This window comes from Cnephaeus nilssonii (assembly GCF_951640355.1).
Source record: "Cnephaeus nilssonii genome assembly, chromosome: 7".
NCBI classification, from domain to species: domain Eukaryota; kingdom Metazoa; phylum Chordata; class Mammalia; order Chiroptera; family Vespertilionidae; genus Cnephaeus; species Cnephaeus nilssonii.
In genome coordinates this window covers 27,969,411-27,984,107 of record NC_137078.1, presented here as the reverse complement: position 1 = coordinate 27,984,107, position 14,697 = coordinate 27,969,411, and the positions used below count along the sequence as shown (strand labels likewise).

The window sequence follows — 14,697 nt, the reverse complement described above, 5'->3', positions numbered from 1 at the left end:
GGGTCCCTTCCCCACGTGTGTCACACATGGCATACCCTCGGTTCTCTGGGACATCACATGGAGGGGTGGGAAGCCCTAAATGTCGGGAGTCTTCAGGAAATGCTGTACAGAAAAGGCGGGGTGCAAATTGGGACTTGGGTGAAAGACAGTATATCAGAATTAGGCAGCTCTATTTGTGATAGCCCCCAAATGGAAATAATCCAAATGTTTCCCGCCACGGAATACTGCTCAGCAATAAAAAGGAGTGAATGATTGAACCACACAATGACGTGGATGAGTCTCAAATAAATATGTCAAGTGAAGGAAGCCACACAAATTCTATTCTCAAAAAAGCAAACTAATCAGATCAGAGGTTCCCAGGGGCGGGGTGGTGCAGGGGAATGTGGCAGGGATCCCAAAGAAGCAGAAGAAACTTGGGGTGTGATGGATATGTATGTGTCCATTATCTTGAATTTGGCCGTGGTTTTCTGGGTGTGTATGTATGTCAGAACTTTGTATGCTTTAAGGATGTACACGGAAACTGTTAAGGAAGAAATATTTTTACTATGATATTTTGAAGTAATTTCATTCTACCTTGAAGGCTACATGCTTAGACCATCAATTAAGATAGCTGGGGTGTCTGTTCCCCATTGTCTCTGTTTCCCATGGTCTTTCTGACACCTCAGTATTAGACCTGAAGGGAAATAGGAAACCCATATTTCTAATTTGGAAAGAATGGGTTTTGGAAATGCATTATATTATGACAAAATGCTTTTTTTTTTTTTTTTTTAAAGTAGGGGTGAACATGGCTGATTTTCACTAAACTTGATTTTTGAAACAGTGGAATGATGAATGAAATTGCTGTTGCATCTCTTTGGGCATTTCCTTACAAACTGTAATTTGTCAGCTCTGCCTGTGCTTGTAGGATGCCGCTGGGGTGTGGTCTGTTTTTCAGAGGGTGGAGAGTTTGCATGCACACTCACTCTGGGCCAGGCCCCTGATCTCTGTGTGTCTCTGGCCAGGGATGGAACACTCCGGCCTTGGCCGAGCCGAACGGTTTACAGACAGGCAATCATGCTGTGGTAGCAGAGGGCCGTGTCACAAGACCAAAAAGAAAGGATGCCAGAACAAGTCTTCCCCTTTCTTTGCTTGTGCGGTCACCACTGCTGCAGAAGCAGGGAGTGGTTCAGTCCCCAGTGGATGAAGTCGCTTCCTATCCAAGCAGGAAAGCAGAGTAGACCCGAAAGAGCAGGAAACCTGGCTCTTTCCAGCCGTGTGAGGTCAGACAAGTGACGCATCTTTTCTGTGCGTCCGATTTCCCCTCCATCAGAGGTGGCATTTGTGGTGGTCTGAACTTAAGTTCTCTTCAGGACCAGGATTTCAGGATTCTCTGTGAAATGTTCTCTTCTCATCACTGAGCCGGTTTTAAGGGTCCTGTCATATGGCTGGAAGGGGAGGGAAGGTTAGCATTTGCTGCCATGGGAACTAACCCATTTCTGGACGGATCATTGTCATTCAGGGTTTACAGAGAGTCCTTGGGGTACCAGCTGTTTCCTTCGCAAGTCGCTATGTTGGGCAGAAGCCACAGGAGTTAATTTACCACATGTGAACCAGCTGGAGCAGAATATAGTTAGTATTGCCTAGGACAGAGGCCTTGGTGTGAATTCGGTGATGCAGTTACCAATTTCAGAGTATTTGCTTTGTGCCAAGTGCCAGGCCAAGCTCTTTTAAATATATTATGTTTCATCATTTTAAGTATATGAACTCTTGTTAAGTGTATTGTTTGATATGTTATTATCTATATACTAGAGTCCTGATGCACGAAGATTCGTGCAAGAATGGGCCTTCCTTACCCTGGCTGCCGGCACCGCCTTTGCTTGCGCCCGGAGCCGCCTTTCTGCCTTCCCATGCTGCCCCGCCCCCGGCCGCTCAGAGCCTGCATATGCAAATTAAACCGCCAGCTTTGTTGGGTTAATTTGCATACTCACTCCCGATTGGCTGGTGGGTGTCGTGAAGGTATGGTCAATTTGCATCTTTCTCTTTTATTAGTGTAAATATAAAAGCCTAAGCAACCATTACAACCGGACTACTGGCCAGTAGCTATGACACGCACTGACCACTCGGGGTCAGATGCTTAACGCAGAAACTGCCCCCTGGTGGTCAGTGTGCTCCCACAGCCGCCAACCTGCGGTCTCTCCCCCTGGACTGGGCGAGAAGGCCCCAATTTCGGGCCAGGCCAAGGGCAGGGCCAGGCCGAGGGACCCCACCTGTGCACAAATTTGTGCACCGGGTCTCTAGTATTTAATATTTATCATTATTGCAACTATATTTTTTCTAGGACAACTCAATAGGATATTGATTTTTTTGTTTTGTTCCCAAGATGAGGAAATGAAAGTTTAGAGAGGTAGATAGGTATACAGTTTGTTGAATTTTCACACAGCGAATACATTCACGTACCCATCTCCTAGGTCAGAAAGAGAAATATTACCTTTATGCATTCCCAGTCTCTACCGCAGCCCACCTTCCTGGAATAACCACGGTCCCCATCTCACACCATGGGCTAGTTTTGCCAATGCTGGTTATGAACCCACATTGGTCTGTCTCCAGAATGCACGCTCCCTAGGCCACTTCTGGGTTCCTTAGATTTTTCAGGTTTGTCCAGTGCATGAATGCATTGCCCTGTTGTATTGGGACACAGCATTTGGCACCATCCTTGGTGGGTGGGTCTTATTATAACAATTGAATCGAACTGGCTTTTTTCTCAGGGTGTGGGGGCAGGGGAAAGTATGGGTCCAACTCCTGTTGAGGAGAAAGAGGAAGCAGCAGGCCTGGCTGCATTTGAAAAGGTCCTGGAAGAATCTGTCTTGAATCTGCTCTGTGCTTCTTCCTTGACCCTCGCGAACTGGCTGGAGAAAGGGAACACGTGTGGGAGGCAAAACGGCCAAACTCCATTCAACTTCTGCTTCAGCTCTGGAGGGAGTTGTTTTTTCTTAGTCGTTTGCTTTTTTCACCATCTTCTGGTTTGGAAAGGTTAAGGATGAAGCCAGGGTAGGGGAAGATCTTTGCTGTGTAGTAAGGTCTTTGATTGCAAACAATGGTAAAAAGAGGTTGAAGTTATATAGTGCGTTAGAGTGCGTGGACCTCCTTCACACGCGTTGTCTGGTTCTCCCTTGCTACCAAATGAACTTCTCTTGTCCCTACCATTTACTCCCCCTTAGGTTGATCTAGTCTTCATGAGTTATTTTAATGTGAATTTGTGTATTACAAGATAATTTAATATCAGAATAGGTATCTTCCACGTGTTATGACGCATTTGAAAGTTAGTCCTTCTGATTGAGTGCTTCTGATGGGCTCCCGAGACACTTACAACGTTTAACTAACAGGAAGGTAACCTCTCCTATGTCAGGTCAAGGTCTCAGTGAGTTGGGGAAACAGACACTTAAAGTTTTAATATTATAATTATAGATGTTAGTAGGTAGCTGAGCCTTATCTGGTAATTAGGCAGCTCCAAGATAAACTCTAGCATGGAGAAAGGAATTGTAGCAGAGGAGGGAGCTCTCAGAAAGATAACTGGCCTGAAAATGCAGGATGTCCAGTGTAGTTAGAACGTAAGGTGGATGTGGAGTGTGGCCAGAGGTGAGTCCAGAGAGGCCAGGCAGAGCTCTGTGTAGGAAGCACCTTGCCTGCCGTGTTCAGGAGTTTGGATGTCACTGGGTAGTGAGATGCTTTGGAGACTTTTAAGATAAGTAATGTTTATTTAGTTTTTCATCCAGTGCACGGTAACTGACTATAGTGAACAAAACGCACATGATCATTCTTGCCTTCACCGAGTTTTCACTCTAGCAAGGGGCCACAGTAGTTAATCAGATTATCACATATCTTTATTATTACAGGTCGATGAACGTTTTAAGTGGCAGGTGTGTGTATGTGTGTGTATTGCTGGATTGTTCTATAGGCTGGTGATATGGAGTGATGTGGAGCAGATGGGAATTGGAGTCTCAGGGAGGGTTCTGGGAAGAGCATTAGGAATGGTAACTAAGGAGTAGACGGAAGATGTGCTGAGCAAGTGCCTTGGAAGAATTAGCCAAAGTCGTGGGAAGAAGACAAGGAGATTTGAAAGCTAGAGAACAAAGTGTTTCAGGGAGAGAGTGGTGGGTACATGGTGATTATTTTTATTTACAAAGACCATCGTGTAAATGTGATGGTTTGTGAAGGGGAGAATCTGTGGGCAAGACCTTACAGGTGAGTGGTTCCCAGCTCTGACTGCATATTGGAATTACACCTGCTACGTGCATGCTGTAATGATTAAACCTGACTATCTGGGGTGGGGCCCAGACATCTGTGGTTTGTAATGATTCCCCATTATGCTGCCAAAGCTGAGAACTGCAGTGGATCAGGTAAGAAAAGATGAAGGGCTCAGAGCAGAGGGTGGGGGGAGAGGAGGACTGGAGTGTAGGTAGACCAGACAGAACTTTGTGACATTGCCAACAGGGGGTTTGGGAGGGGGGTTGGGGGTGAGGGAGAGGAAGAAGAGAAAATTGATTGAGTGCATTATTGCAATGTATACTAATCTGGTCCTGTGGGGTTTTGGTTTCAGGTACTCCTTTTTTGTAGCGATGGGATACCTGACAATATGCCACATCAGCAGAATATACATCTTCCACTATGGAATCCTCACTACGGATTTTTCTGGGTGAGTATCTTAACTTGGGTGGGGAAGTCTGACTGCTCGCTTTGACCCAGCCTCTTGGGGTCTGGAAAGATCAGTATGCACATCAGAATCATGGGTGCCTGGGTAAGTCAGTAGGCAAGTCGGTGCTAAGGAGTTTGAGAGGGAAGACTCCATTGCTCTGTAGGACTGAGCTCTGCTACGTTGTAAGGCAGGGGTTGTGAGCAATGGCCCATGGGCAGTGTCTGGCCCACCACCTGCCTTTGTAGTCACGTTGGAACACAACCAGGCACTTACTCATCTGTATGCTGTCTCTGGCTGCTTTTGCATGGTGAAGGTAGAGGTGAGTGGTTGTGACAGAAACCACATGATCCCGCAGAGCCGAAAATATTTGCTATCTTGCTCTTTACAGAAAAAGTTTGCTGACCTTTAATCTAAGGCCCTTAACTCAGGGTTGCTGTTTATGTCTCCTAGTTATTAATACAGAAATTCTTCCATACTAGTTGATAAATAACTGCTACCGTACCTTCTTGGGTGCCTCCTGGCTGCCCGGCCACTCCCCACCCGATCCATCAGACTTGCAGCAGCTAGAAAGTCCATGTCTGGCACCAGGCCTTTACCTGGTGGGCCACCCTTCTCCTGATAGGTCTCCTGGGAATATTATGGGATGGATCAGTGAAAATTGTATGCCCTTTGATGTTCGTTCAGTAACAACTTTTCATGGCTCTTGAGGAACGGACGTGAAAGCCGAGTGAGTCCTCACAGCACCTTGTGTGTTATCCACAGTACTTCCTTAGCAGTTTGGTTCTATTCCCCAAGGGCAGCCCGAGGTCTGGGAGAAGCCGAGTTCTCTCCGCAGGTTGAACTGCGTTTCATTTGATGAGTGATTGGAGAGCAGGCAGTGAAGTAAGCGGGTTACAACTCACGGCTCATTCCTGTGAATTTTGCAAATGTGCATCTAACCCACCACATCATGAGGAGGCTTCGGAAGGAGAAGGGTGTTGCTCTGGGACAGACACAGAGATATTGCATCAACGTTTCCAGGGCTGTGGTGTGTTCTCAGACTGGCTTTTACACGCACCAGTTCTTCTTACCCTCAGGCCTCTGGGTTTTACTGATTTCTTTTTGAGCTGCTTCCTTGCCGCATTCCTCCCCCCTTAGATTATGGAGCAGTTTTTCAATTTTTCTGAAACAAGTTCACAAACTTCTTTTTGTTTTTAATGATATGTATTGCTAGCAAAATATGGGAACAAGAAAGATAACAATATAGCTGGGAAGTTATAGCATTAAAAGTAATTTTTAAAAGGTGCTCAGACCTCTCCCTAGTGTTTGATAAACAAACATCAGTTTTTTGGTTTCACCCCAGAACCATATCTCCAGCCCTCCAATACTTAGAAGAGTTCCTGGCTCTTTTTTTTTTTTTTTTTTAAATATATTTTATTGATTTTTTACAGAGAGGAAGAGAGAGGGATAGAGAGTTAGAAACATCGATCAGCTGCCTCTTGCACACTCCCTACTGGGGATGTGCCCGCAACCAAGGTACATGCCCTTGACCGGAATCGAACCTGGGACCTTTCAGTCCGCAGGCCGACGCTCTATCCACTGAGCCAAACCGGTTTCGGCAGTTCCTGGCTCTTAATAGGTGTTCAGTAAGTTAATGAGTTAAAAACTCTAGTATTTGTCAGTCCTTTTTCAGTATTTCCAATAGCCTCAATCAAATAGTCCCTCTAGCCATTTGGTTGGGATATTGAATAAAAAACATTGACTTTAGCCCAAAGTAGATTATTACTTGTTTCTCATCTACATCATTTTTCCTTTTTAAAAAATATATTTTTTATTGATTTTTTTTTTTTTTTTTTTTTTTTACAGAGAGGAAGGGAGAGGGATAGAGAGCTAGAAACATCCATGAGAGAGAAACATCGATTAGCTGCCTCCTGCACACCCCCCACTGGGGATGTGCCTGCAACCAAGGTACATGCCCAAGATACATACGACCGGAATCGAACCTGGGACCCTTTAGTCCCCAGGCCCACACTCTATCCACTGAGCCAAACCGGTTAGGGCCATTTTTCCTTTTTAAGGTACAAAGTGTGTATTCATTCATTCCTTTCTGCACTGTTTTTGGATTCCTAGGGCACAGTGCCGGGGCCTGGAGACACCCAGGCAGGAGGAAGGGTATTGCAGTAAACAGCTCTGCAGGAGCACAGAGCTGAGAGACAGGTGCCTGGGGAGGTCCCAGAAAGCCACCTCCCTGACCCTTACTGTCCACATCCCTGTGTCACCAGGTCCTATCAGGTCAGCAGCCGGCCTATCAGGCTCCATCCACAGCTCTGCAAGCCTGCAGCCACCACACTGGGCCACCACGTGTCTGCAGTTTCCCCAGCTGGCCATCTTTCCTTCCACCCTGCCTCTTCTCCGGTCTGTGTTCTCTATACAACCAATGAGGTTCTAGAATACCAAGCACGTGATGAGCGGACCTGCCTCATCTCTTGTCATCTCCTACCCCCCGTTGTGCACTGCAGGTGGTAGCAGTGCCGAAAAGTACATGGTCTGCAAGGCCATGGGTCAGTCCACATCTCTCTGCCTCTGCCCTGCTCATTCCACCATTTAGAGGTACATTTATCATCCTTGTCTATAAGGAAACCTTTTGCTTCATTTCCCAAAACCCAGTTCAAAGATCACTGTTTTACAAAGCACTCCCTGATTGCTGTCCCCTTGCACTCCCCATCTCCTTCCTCCACCAGGCGCTTACTGCATTTTGGACCTTGCACTTGGCTTTAATGGCTGGTGCTGCCCATGGCCTGTAAATCAGACCCATGGAGTCCCTGGTGCCTAGAGAGTTTGTAGCTGCACTCACGGGCTCTTCTGCTTTCATCAGTTGATTTGTATGCTTATCTAGTGTCCTCTGTGCTTATTCCAGAACTTGTTTATTCCAGTTTGTACTTATGTGTAAGCTGGTTATATATGGAAGGAGGAACATGGTTTCTCTAAATCTAAGGTGGGTCCTTTGGAAAATCACCAAAGCAAGTTGAGTGTATTAAAGTAATAGCTACTGAATTAAATGTGGGTGAACATGCTGAAAGGATGTGCGGAAGGATTATAAAAAGTAGGGGTCCTGCACTTGGATTGCTGTGAAGGCATCTTTACTTTCTTTTACCCTCTCAGTCCATGTTAGAGGAAACGAGTCTGGAGATAGTAGGTGGGGGTTTATGTGTGAGAGAGAGAGAGAGGCTGTCATTGAGTAGATCCAAGCTCCAAGAAAACACTCTGGTCCTGCATCGAAAGGTCCATCGGTGCATCATTCAGCAGACACTGGTGGAGAGCCCTGCATGTGCCAGGCTCAGTTATAGGAGACAGGAGTGAGCAAGACTGTGGAGTGAATGTACCGTTATTGCTTTCAAGTTTGTATAGGAAGTTTAAATGTGAGCATGTCATTGTGTACTGAGTTGATTAGTGTTCCCCCAAATTCATGTCTACCCAGAACCTCAGAATAGGTCCCTATTTGGGAATAGGATCTTTGCAGATGTAACCAGTTAAGATGAGGACCCACTGGATTCAGGTGGACCCTGAATTCATTTGACTGGTATCTCTGTAAGAAGTCCATAAGAGATGCAGACACACGGACACACGGAGGGAAGAAGGGCATGTGGAGATGGAGGCAGAGAAAAGAGTGAGGCAGCTACAAGCCGGGAACTGCAGGGCCTGCTCTCAGGCACTTGAGAGCTAGGAAGAAGCCGGAACAGGTGCTCCCTCTCAGCCTCCAAAGGAACCCGTGCTGCCAACACCTTGGTATTGGGCTTTCAGCTTCCGGACTCCAGACAGTGTTTCTGGTTCTGAGCCACCCAATTTGTGGTCATCTGTTACGGCTTCTCTAGGAAACGGATACACGCTGTTTTGTGATTGCATACCTTCCTTGAGCTAGCACATCCCCTCCTCCTGATCCTGCAGCTAAGAGTGCCTCCACGGTCCACATCTCTCCCTGTTCTTGCCACACTGCCTCCTCCACTGGTTTTAGTCATAAAACCATAAACTCTTGCCCTAGCTGGTTTGTCTCAGTGAATAGACCCATCGGCCTGCGGACTGAAGGGTCCCAGGTTTGATTCCAGTCAAGGGCATGTACCTTGGTTGCGGGCACATCCCCAGTAGGAGGTGTGCAGGAGGCGGCTGATCGATGTTTCTCTCTCATCGATGTTTCTAGCTCTCTATCCCTCTCCCTTCCTCTCTGTAAAAAACCAACGAAATATATTTAAAAAACCACACAAAAACCCCATAAACTCTTGAATGATTGTTACTTCACTTTAGTGTAATCAGAACTGCGGCAAGTTACCAAAGGAAAAATAAAGGGCATTTGTGGAAAACAGTGGTGTGTTTATGGCACGCTGTGGACTTGGGGTCGGACAGCAGGGGGAACAGAACCAGTTCCTGCCCCCTTCACTCGCAGCAGCAGAGCTGGGATACATGTCCTCAAGGGGTGTTCGCTCGCTGGCATTTTCAGATCTCCTTGCATTAAGAAATCTCTGACATTACCCACAAAACTGTAGAATGTTTGAACTAGAAAGGACTGTTGTTAGGAAAAGGGCAAAAAAAAAATGTCTTCTACCTCTGAATTGCATGCAGTTTAGTTCTCTAATTACCGAGTGGCCATACTATCCAGTTCTTGATGGTATGTCTTTTTTTTTTTTTTTGAATTAAAAAAATTTTTTAAACGTTATCTTTCTTGTTGAAAGTATTACAGATGTCCCCCCTTTTAATGATAGGGCATTTTCCCCTACCACCATAAATGCACAGTGCCTCAGACATAAACCCATCTTCTTGGGTAATGTCAGTTAACATAAAGGGAGAGGTACATAGCACCTGCAATGGCAAGATGTTTTAAATCACAGACTCTCAGTTAGAGATTCTTCACCCGTCTGTTCTCATTACGAGCATGCAGGCGAGCACGCAGGCAACCACAGGTGCTCCTTCACAGTGCAATTTAACACTGTCATTTCAGTTTAAAAATCTTAAGATTCTGTTGAGGAGTAAAGTAGCGTTCTGAAGCCGAACCTGGCTTTTTACTCAAACCTGGCTTTTCAACGCGGCCTGACGGGGCGGCTACTCTCTTTTGAGCGCACATACACACCTAACTGCTTCGCACATTTCATTACACCTTTAGAATAAGAGCGCAGATAGGAACCGGATGGGGCTGGGATTCAATTAGTGTTTGTGTCAAGCAATATATGTTTTTAATTTTGAGGAACACATAAACTGGCTGTACTTTAGACGATTCTGGTGCTTGGAATTTTATCATTCTGAACGTGAGCAGGTTTCCATGGGCTAGACTGGTGGTAACGGTGAGGGTAACACACAAGGGACACCTATTAGTGCTGCTGATCCAGTTTATGTCAATATGTGTAGTGGCGAATGCCCCCCATGCTTTCTCTGTGAATGCGGGCTGTTAGAGATACTAGAGCATTGACTGATCTTCTGGGGGAAGCGGAACAATTGCTTGTGATAAGGCTGGTACTTGATTCCTTTTTAGTTTGTGATTATGAACTGATTCTTTGTTGCTTACAGAAAGGTTTTCTTCTGAGGAAAGCAGCAACAAGAACCCCTTTTCTCTGCAGGGCAGGCTAGATTCAGGCAGACAATTGCTCTCCCACCACGTTGGCAACGTGCGTTGCCCATGTGTTTTTGAAAACATTATGAAAGGAGAACTCTTATACACTGCTAGTGGGAGTATAAAGTGGTACAACTCTTCTGAAAAGGCAATTTAGCCATAAAATTCAAGCAAGAATTTTTTAGAAGTTCATATCCTGCAATAGGATCAATTCCTAGGAATTGAATTACCTTAAGGAAATCAAATGTATTCATAAGCATGTTCAACTGTTTTGAATAATAGTGAAAAATTAGAAGTCTCCTACATGGCTCAAAAGAAGTGAATGATTAAATGATGGAACTAAAATGCACCCATTGAAAATGATGTCTTCAAAGAATGTTTAATGATGCTGGGAAGTGCTTACACAATAATGGAAGGTAAAAACCACAAAACAAATACATGTATTAAGATGTCATTTTTATGAATGCAGACACATTTTCTACATTTTTATGAGTGTAGAGAAAAGAGAGGGGAAGGAAGTAATCAAAATGCCAAGACAGTGGTTCTGAGGGGATTTCAGTAATTTTTTTATTCTATTAAATGATTATAATAATGAGACACCCTAAGTGTTATTTAAATATATTTGCATGCATATTTTGAAGAGCTGTAGCCTACAGGAGTAGAACAATAGCCATTTGTGCTCCCTGTTACCCTGTTTTGTTCCTTGTAACCCAAAGGAGTGGTGTCACTTGCCCGCACGCCTAGTGGTGGAGACCATTTGCCCTTTTGTTCCATGGCAAAGGTTTTCTTCTATTAATGACACCCTGGTCACTCTATCTGACCAGCCCAGTAAGTGCAAATAATTGGGTTCCCCATGATGGAAAAAAGATTATTTGCCAACAGATTTCTGTATTTGATTATTTCATGCTTCTCCGTCAGGCTGTGCCAGCTTTTTAATAATTAGCACATCACCTGGAATTTCATTCTGAAGACATGAGTTCCCAGGTTATACAGCGTTTATGTGGTGAGTTCCTCTTAAAATGGGGAACTGATGATTTTGTTGTTGTTGAATGCCCAAGTACAGGGATGAAATCTTTGAAAAGAGGCGTGGAAAGGGTATACGGCCCATTCTGCTCTGCTTGGCCCTGTCTGGTTCTACACAGATACCAGGAGCTCTGAACCGAGTCTCAGGGTTCCCGACCTTCAGGGGAAGCACTAGGAAGCCAATGGAGCTGTGCACACTCTTTTCTGTGACTCCTGGAGTCCCTTCACATTGGCACAGTTGAAAGGCATCTGGGAACACTCCACTAAAGCTGTAATGTCATTTAGTAAGAAATCCAGGGAGCAGGGGGTTCAGCCAGGGCAGGAGCAGCAGGGAGACAAGGCTGGGCCCAGGCTGAGGGGTTGGGACCCTCAGCTACTGGCTCCAGGCTGTGGGGTGCACAGTGTGCATTGCGCCTTGGCCCCTCTGGTTGCTGTGCACATTGGCCGTCCCGGCCTAGGTTGCCGCGGATTAGAAGTTTGCTGTACTCGTGCCAGACTTCTTGCTTGCCTGACTCCTCGCTTTCTTAAGTATATAAATATCACACGTGGCTTTGCATTATAAACAAAGAAGTAATACAAACATAAAGTAACTAGAACATTTGCTACTGAGGGAAGCTCAACACTTGCTTGTGATAAAGCTGGTCCTGGATTCCTTTGAAGTTTGCGGTAGAACTGATTCTTCTTTGTTGCTCACAAAGGGTGCAGATCAAGGTGCTTCTGAGGGCAGCAGCAAGGACTCTGCTGTGTCCATGAGTTTCCATTTTATATCCCACACTAGAGGCCCGGTGCATGAAATTAATGCACAGGGTGTGTGTGTGTGTGTGTGTGTGCCTCAGCCCAGCCTGCACCCTCTCAAATCTGGGACCCTTTGGGGGATGTCCGACTGCCAGCAGTTGGACATCCCTCTCACAATCCGGGACAGCTGGCTCCCAACTGCTCGCCTGCCTGCCAGCCTGATCACCCCCTAACCACTCCCCTGTCAGCCTGATCGGTGCCTAACTGCCCTCCCCTGCTGGCCCGGCCACCCCTAACTGCCCTCCCCTTCAGGCCTGGTCTCCCCCAACTACCCTCCTCTGCAGGCCTTGTCTCCCTCAACTTCCCTCTCCTACAGACCTGGTCCCTCCCAACTGCCCTCCCCTGCTGGCCTGTTCGCCCACAACTGCCCTCCCCTGCTGGCCATCTTGTAGTAGCCATCTTGTGTCCATATGGGGGCTGCCATCTTTGACCACATGGGGGAGGCCATCTTGTGGGTTGGAGTGACGGTCAATTTGCATATTACCTCTTTATTATATAGGATATTAGTGAAATCAGATGGTTCTTAGCCTTTTTTCTAAGTCACTTACTTCACTTAGGATAATATTTTCTTTTTTAAAAAAATATATTTCTTTATTGATTTCAGAGAGGAAGGGTGAGGGAGAGAGAGAAACATCAATGAGGAGAGAGAATCATTGATTGGCTGCCTCCTGCACGTCCCCTAGTGGGGATCAAGCCCGCAACCCGGACATTTGCCCTTGGCTGGAATCGAACCTGGGACCCCCCAGTCCGCAGGCCGACGCTCTATCCATTGAGCCAAACTGGCAAGGGCAAGGATAATATTTTCAAGGTCCATCAAATGGCAGTATTTCACCTTTTCTCATGGCTGAGCAGTATTCCATTGTGTGTATGTACCACATCTTTGTCCAATTCTCTTGAAGGACACTTCTATTGTTTCTATGTCATGGCCACTGTGAATAATGCTACAAGGAACATAGGGGTATATGTATCTTTGTGAATAAAAGTTTCAAGTAGAGAACCAGAAAAGGGATTGCTGGGTCATATGGTAATTCTATTCTTAATTTTGGATCTAAAATGACCTGTTGTAGAAGATCCTTGAATGTCAGATCCATCTTGATGCTGGCCAGCCAGTTGTGTGACTGGTTGGCGCTTTTGATGACTACATTATCTCACCCTACCTTTACCAGCACAGAGAACTTAACCACTTTAGGTCCAAAGATTAAGGTAAAACAGGTACGTTTTATTGAACTATTGCTCAAAACTGAATTTTGTTTAATGTTTTAAAGACTAGGTTATTTTTCTGTTGGGAGTTGGTATGGGAAAATGGAAATGGATGAATGGATACCACTTCTGGTAATTTGCCTAACATCTGTATCAGGAGGCATTGATTTTGTGGGGGTAGGAGAGGAGGGGGAAGTAGATAGCATTGTTCTGTCTTTTTTTTTTTTTTGCTTTAAACACATCTCCAACTGACTGTTTTCCTTTAATTCCCCCCTATATTTCCTTATCTAAATTCGACTAATAATCTTCAGTTTAGGAAGAAAATAAATGGTTTTCTTTGGCTTTTCTTTTTTAATCATGAAAAGAATTCATGGGACAAAAAAGAAGTGGTTCTACCTCAACCATGCTGGACTCAAACCTTCATTTCATAGTGGTCAGATGGTTCCCATGGATTCAAGTGCCCGGTGCCAGCTGACTGGTGTTTACAAACCCAAGGACAGGGCATACTCTACAGGGGTGGAAAATCTGAGTGCAGCTCAAGTTCTAAGGCCTCATTGTCCTGTTCTTTGGCTGCATCAAGGGGCCTTTTTATGTCCTTCCTGCGTTCGTAGTAGGTGCTTGTGGATGCTGGGTTTTGCATTTTTGCAAAAAAAAAAAAAAAAAAAGAAAGCATGAGTTCCAGCCACAAATCAACAAGCATGTCTTAGATTGTGTTATATTTTTATTGGAATGCATCATGGATGGTATTTGAGTTTTATTTTAAAATATATTTTTATTGATTTCAGAGAGGAAGGGAGAGGGAGAGAGAGATAGAAATATCAATGATGAAAGAATCATCAATTGGCTGCCTCCTGCATGCTCCCCAGTGGGGGATTACGCGCGCTACCCGGCATGTGCCCTGACCAGGAATCGAACCATGACCTCCTGGTTCATAGGTTGACGCTTAACCACCGAGCCACACCAGCTGAGCTGAGTTTATTTTAAATTAAATAAATAATTTATTTTAAATTATTTTTCACGGATCTGAATCTCAGTAACTTGTGCAATGAAAGTTTGGCATCTGATCTACCCATAAGTTTAAATAAGTTGATCAATGAAAATGTGTTCAGAGAGGACTTTTCTCTGAGCAAGAAGAGCATATGGCTCTTACACCCTCGGAGAAGTAAGAATGTGGGAGGATTCTAAATTCATTCTTTTCAGTGAACAGGTTTTAGTTTGAGGATTTCAGATCTGCTTTTTCATAGGTCATCAGTCTGTTATTTATCAGTGACCACATGTGTGAGATGTTTTTTATTTAAGATGCTAGAAACTTCTTCAGATGTCTGACCAGAAGCAGTATATTGTGGAAAGGATCATCTGGATGATGTGTAACAATATTTGATCCAGAGCTTCTTCTTTTCCCAGAAAAGGGACATTTTTTTTTCTAAACAAG

General features: G+C 45.1%; 1 protein-coding gene across 1 annotated transcript in view; it reads left to right on the top strand.

Moving 5' to 3' along the window:
* The window catches only part of MBOAT1 (membrane bound glycerophospholipid O-acyltransferase 1), a 107,272-nt gene that overhangs the window by 56,840 nt on the left and 35,735 nt on the right, over positions 1-14,697 (top strand). The window contains exon 4 of the mRNA XM_079778072.1: positions 4,577-4,672. Within this exon, the coding sequence (XP_079634198.1) occupies positions 4,577-4,672 (96 nt within the window). The remainder of the gene's footprint in view (positions 1-4,576; positions 4,673-14,697) is intronic.